Source organism: Arctopsyche grandis, chromosome 12 (assembly GCF_051622035.1).
Source record: "Arctopsyche grandis isolate Sample6627 chromosome 12, ASM5162203v2, whole genome shotgun sequence".
In the NCBI taxonomy this organism is placed as follows: Eukaryota; Metazoa; Arthropoda; class Insecta; order Trichoptera; family Hydropsychidae; genus Arctopsyche; species Arctopsyche grandis.
In genome coordinates this window covers 19062470-19074270 of record NC_135366.1, presented here as the reverse complement: position 1 = coordinate 19074270, position 11801 = coordinate 19062470, and the positions used below count along the sequence as shown (strand labels likewise).

Sequence of the window (11801 nt, the reverse complement as noted above, 5' to 3'; positions counted from 1 at the left end):
TTATTCAACATTACTGAATTTGCCCTCATTGTTTCACGCATGATAATTCAATTTTGAAGGCCTCATCCCTCAAACTTCACACTTAACGTAATAACACGTAGATGAGCAAAATAAAATGTTTATTTCAGAAAATTTGGGGCCCTTAGATACCTTCCTAATTCCACGCAAACATCTCAAACGAAATTAAGGTCTTAAATATGTACTCACAGAACGGTTTGATTTGATTTTTAAATGCTTTTTATTATTACGAAATTATGTTCACAATACATCTTATATCTATTTTAATAGCTACTGATCTACTGATCATTTTCTATTTTACAATTTTAATTTAATTTGGTTAGTAATTACAGTATTATATTATTCTAATGTTAATCTAAAGCATAATAGGAAAAAGAGCTCAAAAACCTATTTACAATCCTTATAAATGTTCATAATACATCTAATACATAATATTAATTAAAGACTATCTAAAGTCGATGACCTAAAGCAGATTGTGTTTAGGTAATCTGTGTTTATACCTGAAGGGTATAGACATTTTGTTGTAATCACCGAGACTCTTCACAAGTGTGTTAGTATGGTTATTAGTGATTCTTTCATAGAATCTACTGGTTAGTTTGTTAGTAATGTCTGTAACAAACGGAATATTATATATAGCATGCAGTTTTTTCAGGTTAGTATATATGGGTGTATTATAAATTATTTTAAGGGATTTATTTTGTATTACTTGGAGCTTGGAAAGGTTAGTATTCGAGGCGTTATTCCATACAGGTGAAGCATAGGTTAATAATGGTAATATGAGCGCGCGATATAATTTTATTTTATTTAGCGTTGATAAAGAACTATGGCGATTAAATATTGGATATATTGAGGATATACCCCGCATCGCCTTGCATTTCGCTGCCTCAATGTGAGGTGCCCATCTCATTCTTTTATCAAACGTTACTCCTAAATATTTTATTACCGACTGCCATTTCAGACTTTCTCCAGAGGGGATTTTCAGATCTAAACTTGGCTTATGTTTTCTAACACTAAAGAATATGGCGTCTGTTTTGGTTTGATTAATTTGAATTTTCCACTTAGTGAAGTGTTCAGTCATTGTTTTAATTGCAAATTCAAGATTTTTAAGAATAGTGTCTGGTTTTTTGCTACTTGTGAAGCAAGCTGTATCATCTGCATATAGGGCTATGTGACAGTTTTTTGGAATAGGTATGTCATTTATATATATGGAGAACAAGAGTGGGCCAAGCAAGCTCCCCTGCGGAACGCCAGCTGCGATTATTTTTGGAGACGATAATTCATTATTTACGCTAACCACTAGCTTTCTACGAGTTAAGTACGATTTGATGATGAGAATTAGGTAGTTTGGTATTTTGTTAATAAGGAGCTTATGAATGAGTCCATCGTGCCAAACCGTGTCGAAGGCCTTTTCTATGTCGAGACATACCATTCCGGTACTTCTCTTCATATTAAAGTTCTTCGTCACGTGTTCAGTTAGTCTTGGTAGTTGTTGGGTCGTGGAATGTCCAGTGCGAAATCCAAATTGTTCATTTATTAATTTCTTATTTACGACTTTAAGTAAACGTGTGTAGATTATTTTTTCCAGAATTTTTGAAAGCGTGCAAAGTAAGCTAATGGGTCGATAATTGGCCGGGTTTTTTGAGCTTTTATCGTGCTTAAGTATGGGAATTACGTTGGCTGTTTTCCAGTATTCTGGGAAATACCCGGTGAGTAAACATGCGTTGAATATTTTAGATAGTGAGACTAAAGCTTTAAATGGAAGTTGTTTGATTGTGATGTTATCTATTGAATCTCGCCCAGGTGCCTTTTTATTTTTTAAATTACGTATTATATTTTGGATTTCACACGGATGCACCAATTTTATATTTTTAGTACTGTTAGTGGGAGTTTTTGTGATGATTTTAATGGACCGGTTGACTTTATTATGCGTTGGTATGTGATTGTAATGTTGTGTGAGTGTGTGATGTTTTTGGAAGGATTTTGATAATAGTTCTGCTTTGTCGCAATCACGCGTCACTGAGATTCCTGCATCATCTAATGGAGGAATCGAGTTTTTTGTCCTGCGAATCGCTTTAGCTAATTTCCATAGAGAGCCATCAACTGAGCTCAATTTTTCTAATTTTTTAGACCAAGCTTCATTTTTGATTTCTTTGATTCTAATTTTAATTTGATATGTGAGCTTATTAATTAATGTTTTCAATGCTGGATTTTTTGATGTTTGCCAAATTTTACGGAGTTTATTTTTACTTTTAATTAGATTTGCAACAAAGTCAGTTATCTCTAATTTGTGTTCAATGTATTGTGTCTTAGGTATGTGAAGGTGTTTGGATCGAGTTATTGATTCCGTTAGGTGTATTATGGAGCTGTCGATTTCGGTTTTGTTTGTGAGTGTGGTAGAAGTTAGAATGGTTTGGTCATTTATGTATGACTTGAACTCTCGCCAGTTAGCTCTCCCGTAATCCCAACTATGCTTGATGATTTCCTCGGGTTTCCCGTCGATTGAGAAGATTATCGGGAGATGATCAGACGACAGGGTTTGAAGGGCATTTGGTGTCGATATTTTTGGGCAGTTCTTGACGAAGACAAGATCTAGTGTGGATGGTTGTGAGTTATTTGTGGGATAGTGTGTGTATGTATCCGGATGAAGTAAGATTGTATCTGTTAGTTGAATGTATTTATAAAGAGTTGTGCCTTGTAGGTCAGTGTTTACGCAACTCCATAACGGATGTTTGGCATTAAAGTCACCAGCTACCACTACCGAACTACCAATGTTAAATATTTTGTTAAGATCGGATGCCAATAATCGTTTTTGGGGAGGATTGTAAGCGGATGCTACTATGTGATGGGTGTTGTTAATTGTTAGTTCGATGACGGTTAGTTCTAAATTTTTTAGTGGCGGAGTTATTACGCGACAATGTTTAATTGACGATTTTATAAAAATGGCAACTCCCCCTCCATGCTGTTCTCGGTCTTCGCGATAGCAGTTAAAGTTAGGTAGGTTAATACGGATATGAGGTTTTAAGAAGGTCTCGGAGATTAAAACTATGTCAACACAGTACTCACCGATCGCCGACTCTAGTTCGTCAATCTTATTCTTAAGTCCACGAGCATTCCAAGCTAGAATGTTCAGGCGCCTCCCGTTAATCAAAGACATCGAGATATTCGACAAGCATGAGTGCCAGCTCTAGTTTGTCGGTGCAACCGCTGGCCTTGGCACGAATCTCCTGGAGGATCTTCAACATCTTCGTCATAGACGCCATGGAAGTTAGGTCTATTGTTGGTTGAATGTTGGGATTGGTTGGTTGGTGGGGTTTTTTAGGGATATTTGGGATATTTGGTGAAGGAGTTTTAATGGTCGGTAGCTTTGGGAAGTTATGATCGTTAACGACCGGGATATTTTGTGGCTGCGCCACTGGGAGTTTCCAAGGGTTTGCTTTGACAATTGATGCTCGATTCTTCCTCGATTCCAGCATTTTCAGATAGCTCTGTCTTTTTGGACAGTCTTTGAAGTTAGCGGGGTGAGATCCTGAACAGCCTGAGCAGACAGCAGGGGTAACTATTCCTTTATTGCATTGTGCGGTGAGGTGAGTGCCGGCACATTTGACGCACTTGGCCTGCCGATTGCAGTTTTTCGCAGCGTGTCCATATTCTTGGCATCTGAAACATTGAGTAATATTTTGTGATTTACTAGTATATTTAACGACACTGACCTTTGTGTAACAGATGTACCGGATTTCTTTAATCTTCTTTGCCGATACCGATGGCTCGAAGAACACCAAGTATAGCTCGGTGGCGTTGCTCCTAGGCTCCTTCGTCTTCATCTGTATGACTTTGGTTACAGGGAATCCCTGTCTGATGATGTCATCTTTAATATCAGCTTCCGGCAATTTCGGCAAGCCACGTACGACACTTTTTATTTCCTTTTCCTCCTTCCTGGAAAAGGTATGGAATTGTCGGTCTGGTGTCAATCCATCCCGAAGTTTTTTAAAGTCTTCAAGACTTTTACATTGTATCTTGACATTATTTTGACCAATGTAAGTCATTGTGAAGTCTTTTATAAACTTCTTGATCGACTCGATCATGCTGCCGTGAGTGCCAGTAGCTGTCATGATGATGGGCGGGATTCTTCCACCGCTTCTGGGGACATCGGAAACTTCCAAGAGCCCTTCAAATTTGTTTTTCTCCTGAATTTTAAATTCAGGAGCAACATCTTTCACGTTCTTTGCCGTATGTTTTGGAAACTGCCACTCGGTCTCCATCTGAGCGGTCTGAGAGCAGCCTGGTTGAGGAGCTTCGGTTGTAGTTATCAGTGTCTTCTTAATTCGCTTTTTCAGGTTGGATCCTCGCATGGTGCCAACATGTGTTCGTTTTGTGGGGGGTGTTTGTTTTGTATGTTAAAAGGTGTGGGTTTTTTGACGGTATGGCGTATCGCTGTATTATGAGCGCTCGCACAGAGAGTACGTCTTCGGCACGTCCGTTCTCACGGAGCGTCGAGTGACGAGTGACAGAACGGTTTCAGTTGTCTCGTTATTTGCAAAATCCGGCCGTCACATCCGTCGGATATACCCTTGTTTATATATTTTGTGATATATGTATACTTACTTTAAACTGTTTGCAGACTTTATATATGTATACAAATCTATTACTGGTGGAGTTTCTTGGCGTTCCTTCACGATATTCAAAAAAATAATACGATCTTAGATCACAAAGAGTACCGCAGTGCTTTATACAATAATATACTGGTTGTCTCGTATATAACTCTACTTCTTTAAATTCCTTTTTTTTATGAAAATTTCCCATTATTTGGCTAAATCTAATATTCCATCACATTTTCATAAGATACGCACTTTGATATTGAATATATGTTTTCTTATGTACCTACGACCTGTAACCAAATCTACGATTCTATTATTCTAAGAACCCTCTAAGAACACCTTTTCACAAAACTTCACTATTTTTTTTCTTCACAAAACAACTATTTTGAAAAACAATTCTCCAGAACTAAAGCTATTTCTGCAACTATTAAAATAATAACAAACAAGCACATCTGGCATGGCTCATGCACTTTTTTAATGGTCCCTTCAAACTTGGGATGATGGACTGACGGACAACCATAGAAACATCCTTTTTTAATACATGTACATACATAAATATATGCATCTGAAAATACTAAAGATCAGACAAAATAACATTATGTTCTATTCTATGATCGAATCACTAATGTGAAGAGTCTCGGTGATTATAGCAAGTTGTCAATATTACATTTCGGTTCGTCCATGAACATAAGAAGGAGTAGGAAATTAATAAAAGGATGCAGTAGCTCTCCAGACTTCGCTCAACTAAGGTCTAGGAAAAAGGAATTCGAACTCGAACTTGGAAATAGATACGAGAAATTAAACCCAGAAGCAGACATCGAGGAATTGAACACTGTAATTAGTTCGGTTCTAACCTCAACAGGTAAGAAATTAGGTGGATTCAGGAAACAGATTAAATTAAGCAAAATTTCAGCGGAAACAAAAAACCTAATTAAGCATAAAAGGAATTTAGATAGGGATAATAATAAGCAAGAATACAATCTAGTAAATAAGGAAATTAAAAAGAGAATAGTCAGGGATGTCAGGGATTTTAACAGCAAGCTAATAGAAAATACCATTAAGAATAACCGTAGCCTGAAAAAGTGCAAACAGGATCTTTTCTTAGGCAAAAACCAAATGATCGCAATCAGATCAGAGAGCGGAGTAATAATTAGGAATAGAGAAGAAATACAGAAAGGCTGAAGAATATCCTCGACGAGAACCAACCTATAGAACAGGCAGGATTTAGGGCAAATTTCAGTACAATGGACCACCTCCAAGTAGTTGGCGAACTAATCGAACGCGCCAACGAATATCAACGGCCATTGTGCCTAGGTTTCGTCGATTATGAGAAAGCCTTCGATACAGTGAGCCACAATGCAGTACTTAACGCTCTACAAACACAGGGAGTACCGGAACCCTATGTGGGGCTGCTAGCTGCAATATATAAGAATGCCACAGCTTCGGTTAAAATTTTTTCAGGTACAGATAGATTTAGCATAGGAAAAGGAGTAAGACAAGGAGATACAATCTCGCCAAAGTTATTCAATGCGGTGCTTGAGGGAGTTTTCAGGAACTTGGAATGGGACAAAGCCGGAGTAAGCATCAACAGTCGCTTCTTGAGTCACCTTCGGTTCGCAGACGATATAGTTTTAATAGCTCGTGATTCAGCTGACCTACTTAACAGACTAACACAGCTGGACAGGGAAAGTAGAAAAGTAGGATTAAAAATTAACGTAGATAAGACCAAACTAATGTTCAATAGGTATTGCATGCCTGATAGCATCTCATTAGATGATAAACCAGTAGAAGTAGTAAATAATTATTTTTATTTAGGTCAAATAATTGACATTTCTGGTAATAAAGATGAAGAGATAAAGAGACGTATGAAATTAGGATGGAGTAAATTTGGACGGATGAATGCTGTTTTTAAATCAAAAATGCCACTCTGCCTGAAGAAAAAGATCTTTGATCAATGCGTTTTGCCAGTGATGACGTATGGATGTGAAACTTGGACACTGAACACCAAGATGCTATATAAAATCCAATGCACTCAAAGAAGTATGGAGCGCTGTATGCTTGGCATAACGAGAAAAGACAGAAAGCGGAACACGTGGGTGAGAAGTATGACAAGAGTAGTGGACATAGTGGATAGAGTGAAGAGATTGAAATGGCAATGGGCGGGTCACGTAGCTAGGAGGATGGACGAAAGGTGGACAAAAGCTTGAATGGTACCCGAGAGAATGCAAAAGGGTAAAAGGAAGACCGCAAGGAATATGGGTGAACGAAATTAGGAAAATGTGCGGGGTGAGATGGATGAGTGTTGCGCAAAACAGAGACGGGTGGAAGCGTGTTGGAGAGGCCTTCATCCAGCAGTGGATGGCGAGTGGCTGTAAATGATGATAATGATGATGATGATATATATATATATATATATATATATATATATATATATATATATATATATATATATATTACTTAATACAACAACACACATATATGTATATATTACTTAACACAACAACAAAAATAAAGAGGCGCTAAATTAGATATTTGCCAAGGGCGCCAAAACATTACATATGTATATACAAATGTAGTAATCTAAAACTAAACATACGTTCTCGTTTTTGTATTAAAACGTCTTAAATAACACTTTGCATTTAACTTTGATTCTAACAGTATTTTCTTGCACATTTTTCAGTGCATCGTTGGGCGAGGTCCCACAGGCACAACGGGGATTCGAGATCTCCACTGCCATCTTTGGCTCTTCCAGAATCTTCATCGGAAGCTTTCACGTCGCAACCACCTACCATAATCCAACACAACAGTGAAAAACCGAAGAAAGCTCCTAGCAAGACCGAAAGCCAAGAGGGAATAAACAATTTGCTGCCTTCGACTCCAACAAAGGGCAGCAAAAAGGGTCAAAAAACAACAGTGAAAAACATCTCTACCATATTCTCGAGTCCCAACTGTACCACGATCATGGCGCAGACGGGCACCACGGCCATCCTACACTGCGAAGTTAACGACATAGCCGAAAATACAGTAAGACACATATTTCAACGTAGGTATAGAAACGGCCCTTTCTCGGATATGGTGTGTAGCGGTTGATCACTTTAAAAATTTCCGTTCACGTCCTCGGTGGGTGCTATTTCGAGCTTATTCAATTACGGCTCAGGCGAGGTGGCGTGCAAACAAAAACGAATTTGAACCACTCGAACCGAACACACCTCGAGAATGGAAATGATCAGTTGTATGAACACTGGATTGGGTTGAAGTGTGTGCTGACGGGTCGTTAGCTCGACGTTACTTTTCGAAGCAAAATCGCTGTTGCGAATTTCGCTCTAAGAAATCGACGAAATTTTTACTGTCAACATTTCAAGAGCACTCTTGTATGAGAATTGAGCTAAAGATATGAACAAAAAAATCTTTAAATTAATGAATATTGAACTTAAAATTAACTACATGGGTCCACATTGTGAATATGCTAGTACACATATACATATATTTGTACGACTATTCATACCCTCTCAAACTATTTTATCTAATTAGCTCTTCAAAATTCCATTTTTTAAAACACTCATTATATAAAATAACCTTTAGATTCAGGTCATTAGACATTCACTTAAGCTCGCCTCGAATATTCTAGGAATTCAAATTTGTTTTTAATTTTAAAAAAATCAATAACGTTAACACAACACAGACTGAGTTCGTTTTATAATACTTAAATATATATGTACATAGTATATATTTTTAAGCAATTCCTTTCAACGTTGCTAATATAGGTCCAACATCACTAATTGGGTCACCAAAGTGATTTTAATCACTAAAGTAATTTATAAAGTGAAAACACAATCATCGAAAATTGCTTCGTAGTAAAAATTAGAATAATTAAAGATGCTTCTAATTAACAAAAAAAATAATGCAAATTAAAAATAATATTAGTACGTAATACGAATACCGTTCAGTGAATACTTTAATTTCAGGTGACATGGATTCGAAAGAAGAACCATTCTTTACTGACTGTCGGTCTGGTGACTTATAGCGCAGATCCGAGATTTTTCGCAGCTCATGGGAGACATCCGAGGGTAAAATTATTTTATAAAATTAAATATTAATAAACCACCCATCAAAATAAGTGGTAAAATATGATTAACCTTATTGCCACTTTGGTTGATTATTATATACATACTTTTTCTATCACAAAATTCCATATTCTCCCCTTTTTCTACCTCATCCTTTTACAAAATTACTTCGTTCTATATTCTAGCTATATATGTATGTACATACATACATATATATGTACATATATGATATATCTTATACGGGAAAACATTTTTAAATTTCAGGATTGGGCTCTTCATATACGCTTCGCAGCACCTGGTGATGCTGGCATGTACGAATGTCAAGTACCAACACATCCTCCTACCAGTTTATACGTGAAATTGGTCATAGTGGGCAAGTATTTCAGTGGAAATATTTATTGTAGCTCACTGGTAAGCCATTGTCAACCAGTAGAGAGGTCGAATACAGGTCGGAATCGATAAACCATTCAATTTATATATGAGCCGCTATATTTGCAAGTCCAATTTTCAGTTCAAAAAGCACTATTTCTGTACTTAATTCACAATTTTGTTATAACTTCTTTCAATTTGATATGTCCAGAATCTCGGAAAAGCAGGATTAACGTATTACAGGCCAGCGTATTTTTAAATATTGTTAAACGAAAAACATTATATTTAATATTTTACGAAATATTTCTTGAAATAAAGAAAAGTGTACTTATTCCACTTTCAAATTTAACGGCTCATATGCTGCTGGCATGATCTGGATAGTTACCAAATTCAGATCGACCGTCTGAATTTGAATCCGCCATTTTGTCTAACTTAAGTGTTGTGAAGGATCCAATAAAATCAGCATCCCCCCTTCGTTACGTTTCTCGCAAATTCATCGAAAATCCGAATTTGTCGATTGGTAAATATACCTACATTGTGGAATGTGTTTAGTATTCATGTACAAGTTTGGCCATGGGTGTCTGTCTGCACGTAATATTAATCGTAATAAAAAGTGCGCGCATTACACGCTCAGCAATCCAACCCGTTCCAAATGATCTCATCCATCACTCATCCTGACGTCAAATGACGCTCCAACCCCCGCCCCACTTCCCCGCTACCACGCTTCCCCGCGTCTCCTCAACCTCTTGAATCTGATTGGCTGTGTTTCCACGGTCTGGCACATACCCACATACATCGCATCCGTTTATATATATATATTATACTAGTGTTGTATCCGTTGATTTCAACGGGTGGTTTCGAAAAGGAATTGAAATACGAATAAAAATAAAGTTATATGTTGTATAATGTAAGGAAATTTATAGGCGCACGCGCACGTAATATTAATTGTAATAAAAAGTGGCACATTATACACTTAGCAACCTAACCCGTTCAAAATGATAAATGTGTGTATGTGTGTGTGTGTGTGTGTACCTCTAGAATCCAGAATCGAAATCGAAACAGCTGGTTTCGGAAAGAAATTGATGCATGAATTAGAAATTACGAAGTGATACATCTTGTGCATCACCGACGCCACCAGCGCCTCCGACGTTTCCGGCACCCTGGGGGCTTTTACCCCAGCACCCCCGATGACTCCGGCGCTCCTAGCATGAATTCGAGTGACGCTCAACACTCCCCCCCCCCCCCACTTTCCCACTACCACGCTTCCCGGCGTCTAAAATACTCGGCTGTGATTGGTTCTCCATACTGTCCCCACGTTCTTCCATTTATATACATACAAATATACATCCTTACATCGCGTCTGTTTTTATATATGTTATAGTATTATCGACTTTTTTCATTACATATATTGTATGTCTAAAACAAACATGTATGTATATGATTAATAAAAAAAATAATGATAAAAATGAAAGAATTGACATATTATAATTTACAATTTAAGCATGCCTTGCAAAACATAGTTTTAATGTCGAAAAACGTTGATGGTGTCATGTATTTTTCAAATCGTATGCAGAATATAGACGACCAGGGCTTGCGTATTCGGCCCTTAAAAGACTTTTTCTCTGCTTCGACTGACTATCTACACTCTACACACTGCACCACTTGTAGCAGGTAAACTACAACTGGTGACCACGGGACCACAGCAGATAAGTGACTACCCCGAAATGAATAACCAGTCACCAACAATAAACAAAATTTATTTTATTTTTTGGTATCGGTTTCCCTTAAAGACGAACCGCCATACACACATATATAAAAATAACAAAACTAATGAATATTTTATGAAATTTCCAGAAGCAAACGCGGACATAATTGGTGGACCAGATAAAATAGTACAGCAAGGTTCAATGCTTCGGCTCAGTTGTCAAGTGCGGAAATCGACTGAGCCTCCCACATACCTATTCTGGTATCACGAAAATAGGATGATAAATTATGACTTGGGTAAATGTCAATAGTACGATTTATATTCGCAGTATCATGACAAGAGAACGTTTATCGATTCATTTACATATGTATATTTCAGATGGAGTCGTCGTTACCCATTCCAGGCAATCTAGCGAATTGGTCATCCAACATGCAGAGCCTAGGCATGCTGGAAACTATACTTGTGCACCTGCTAATGCCAAACCAGACAGTGTGACCGTGCACATTCTACATAGTAAGTTGAAGAATGGAGGACTTTAAATAAAATATACGAGCTATCAATATTGTATGACTTTGGTCGTGGATGGTTGGAAAGTTTCTGTTTTAAATTTGAATTTGGAATTTTTCAGGTGAAACTCCTGCTGCTATGCAGCATGGTAATCAAAGTGCCACATCGAGAGCTAACCCCAAGCCAAAACTGATCGTTTGTCTTCTATTGTACTTGTCGTGTGTAACGAATACACTATTGAGTGCTTTCGTGAAAGGTGTTCATTTAATTGCATAATATTTTCCATGATAATAAATGTGATGTGAAGTATTATTATTAGTAACGGACGGAATATGTAATAAATTTGTAATTATTAACTAAAAATTATACTCTAATATTAACGATGGTGTAGTATAAATGAAGATCAAAGCAGTATATTTTCTTTGGCATTATAAATATTATACATATGATAAGATTACTCATCATTAATAATTTTTTATATCATTTAGAACATTTTAAAATATTAACTATTATTTTTCAAACGAATTCCAATAAAAAAGGTTT

General features: G+C 37.0%; 2 protein-coding genes across 2 annotated transcripts; one reads left to right on the top strand and one right to left on the bottom strand.

Moving 5' to 3' along the window:
- Positions 1 to 229: 229 nt before the first annotated feature.
- LOC143920367 (uncharacterized) lies at positions 230 to 4281 on the bottom strand. The gene is made up of 2 exons (XM_077443239.1): positions 3082 to 4281; positions 230 to 627 (listed from the first exon to the last, which is right to left on the bottom strand). The coding sequence occupies exon 1, from the start codon at positions 4275 to 4277 to the stop codon at positions 3159 to 3161; it is 1119 nt and encodes a 372-aa protein (XP_077299365.1). The 5' UTR covers positions 4278 to 4281; the 3' UTR covers positions 230 to 627; positions 3082 to 3158.
- Positions 4282 to 5294: 1013 nt separating this feature from the next.
- LOC143920455 (zwei Ig domain protein zig-8-like) lies at positions 5295 to 11534 on the top strand. The gene is made up of 7 exons (XM_077443344.1): positions 5295 to 5310; positions 7294 to 7637; positions 8579 to 8680; positions 8942 to 9050; positions 10901 to 11047; positions 11130 to 11264; positions 11380 to 11534. The coding sequence occupies exons 1-7, from the start codon at positions 5295 to 5297 to the stop codon at positions 11532 to 11534; spliced, it is 1008 nt and encodes a 335-aa protein (XP_077299470.1).
- Positions 11535 to 11801: the final 267 nt, after the last annotated feature.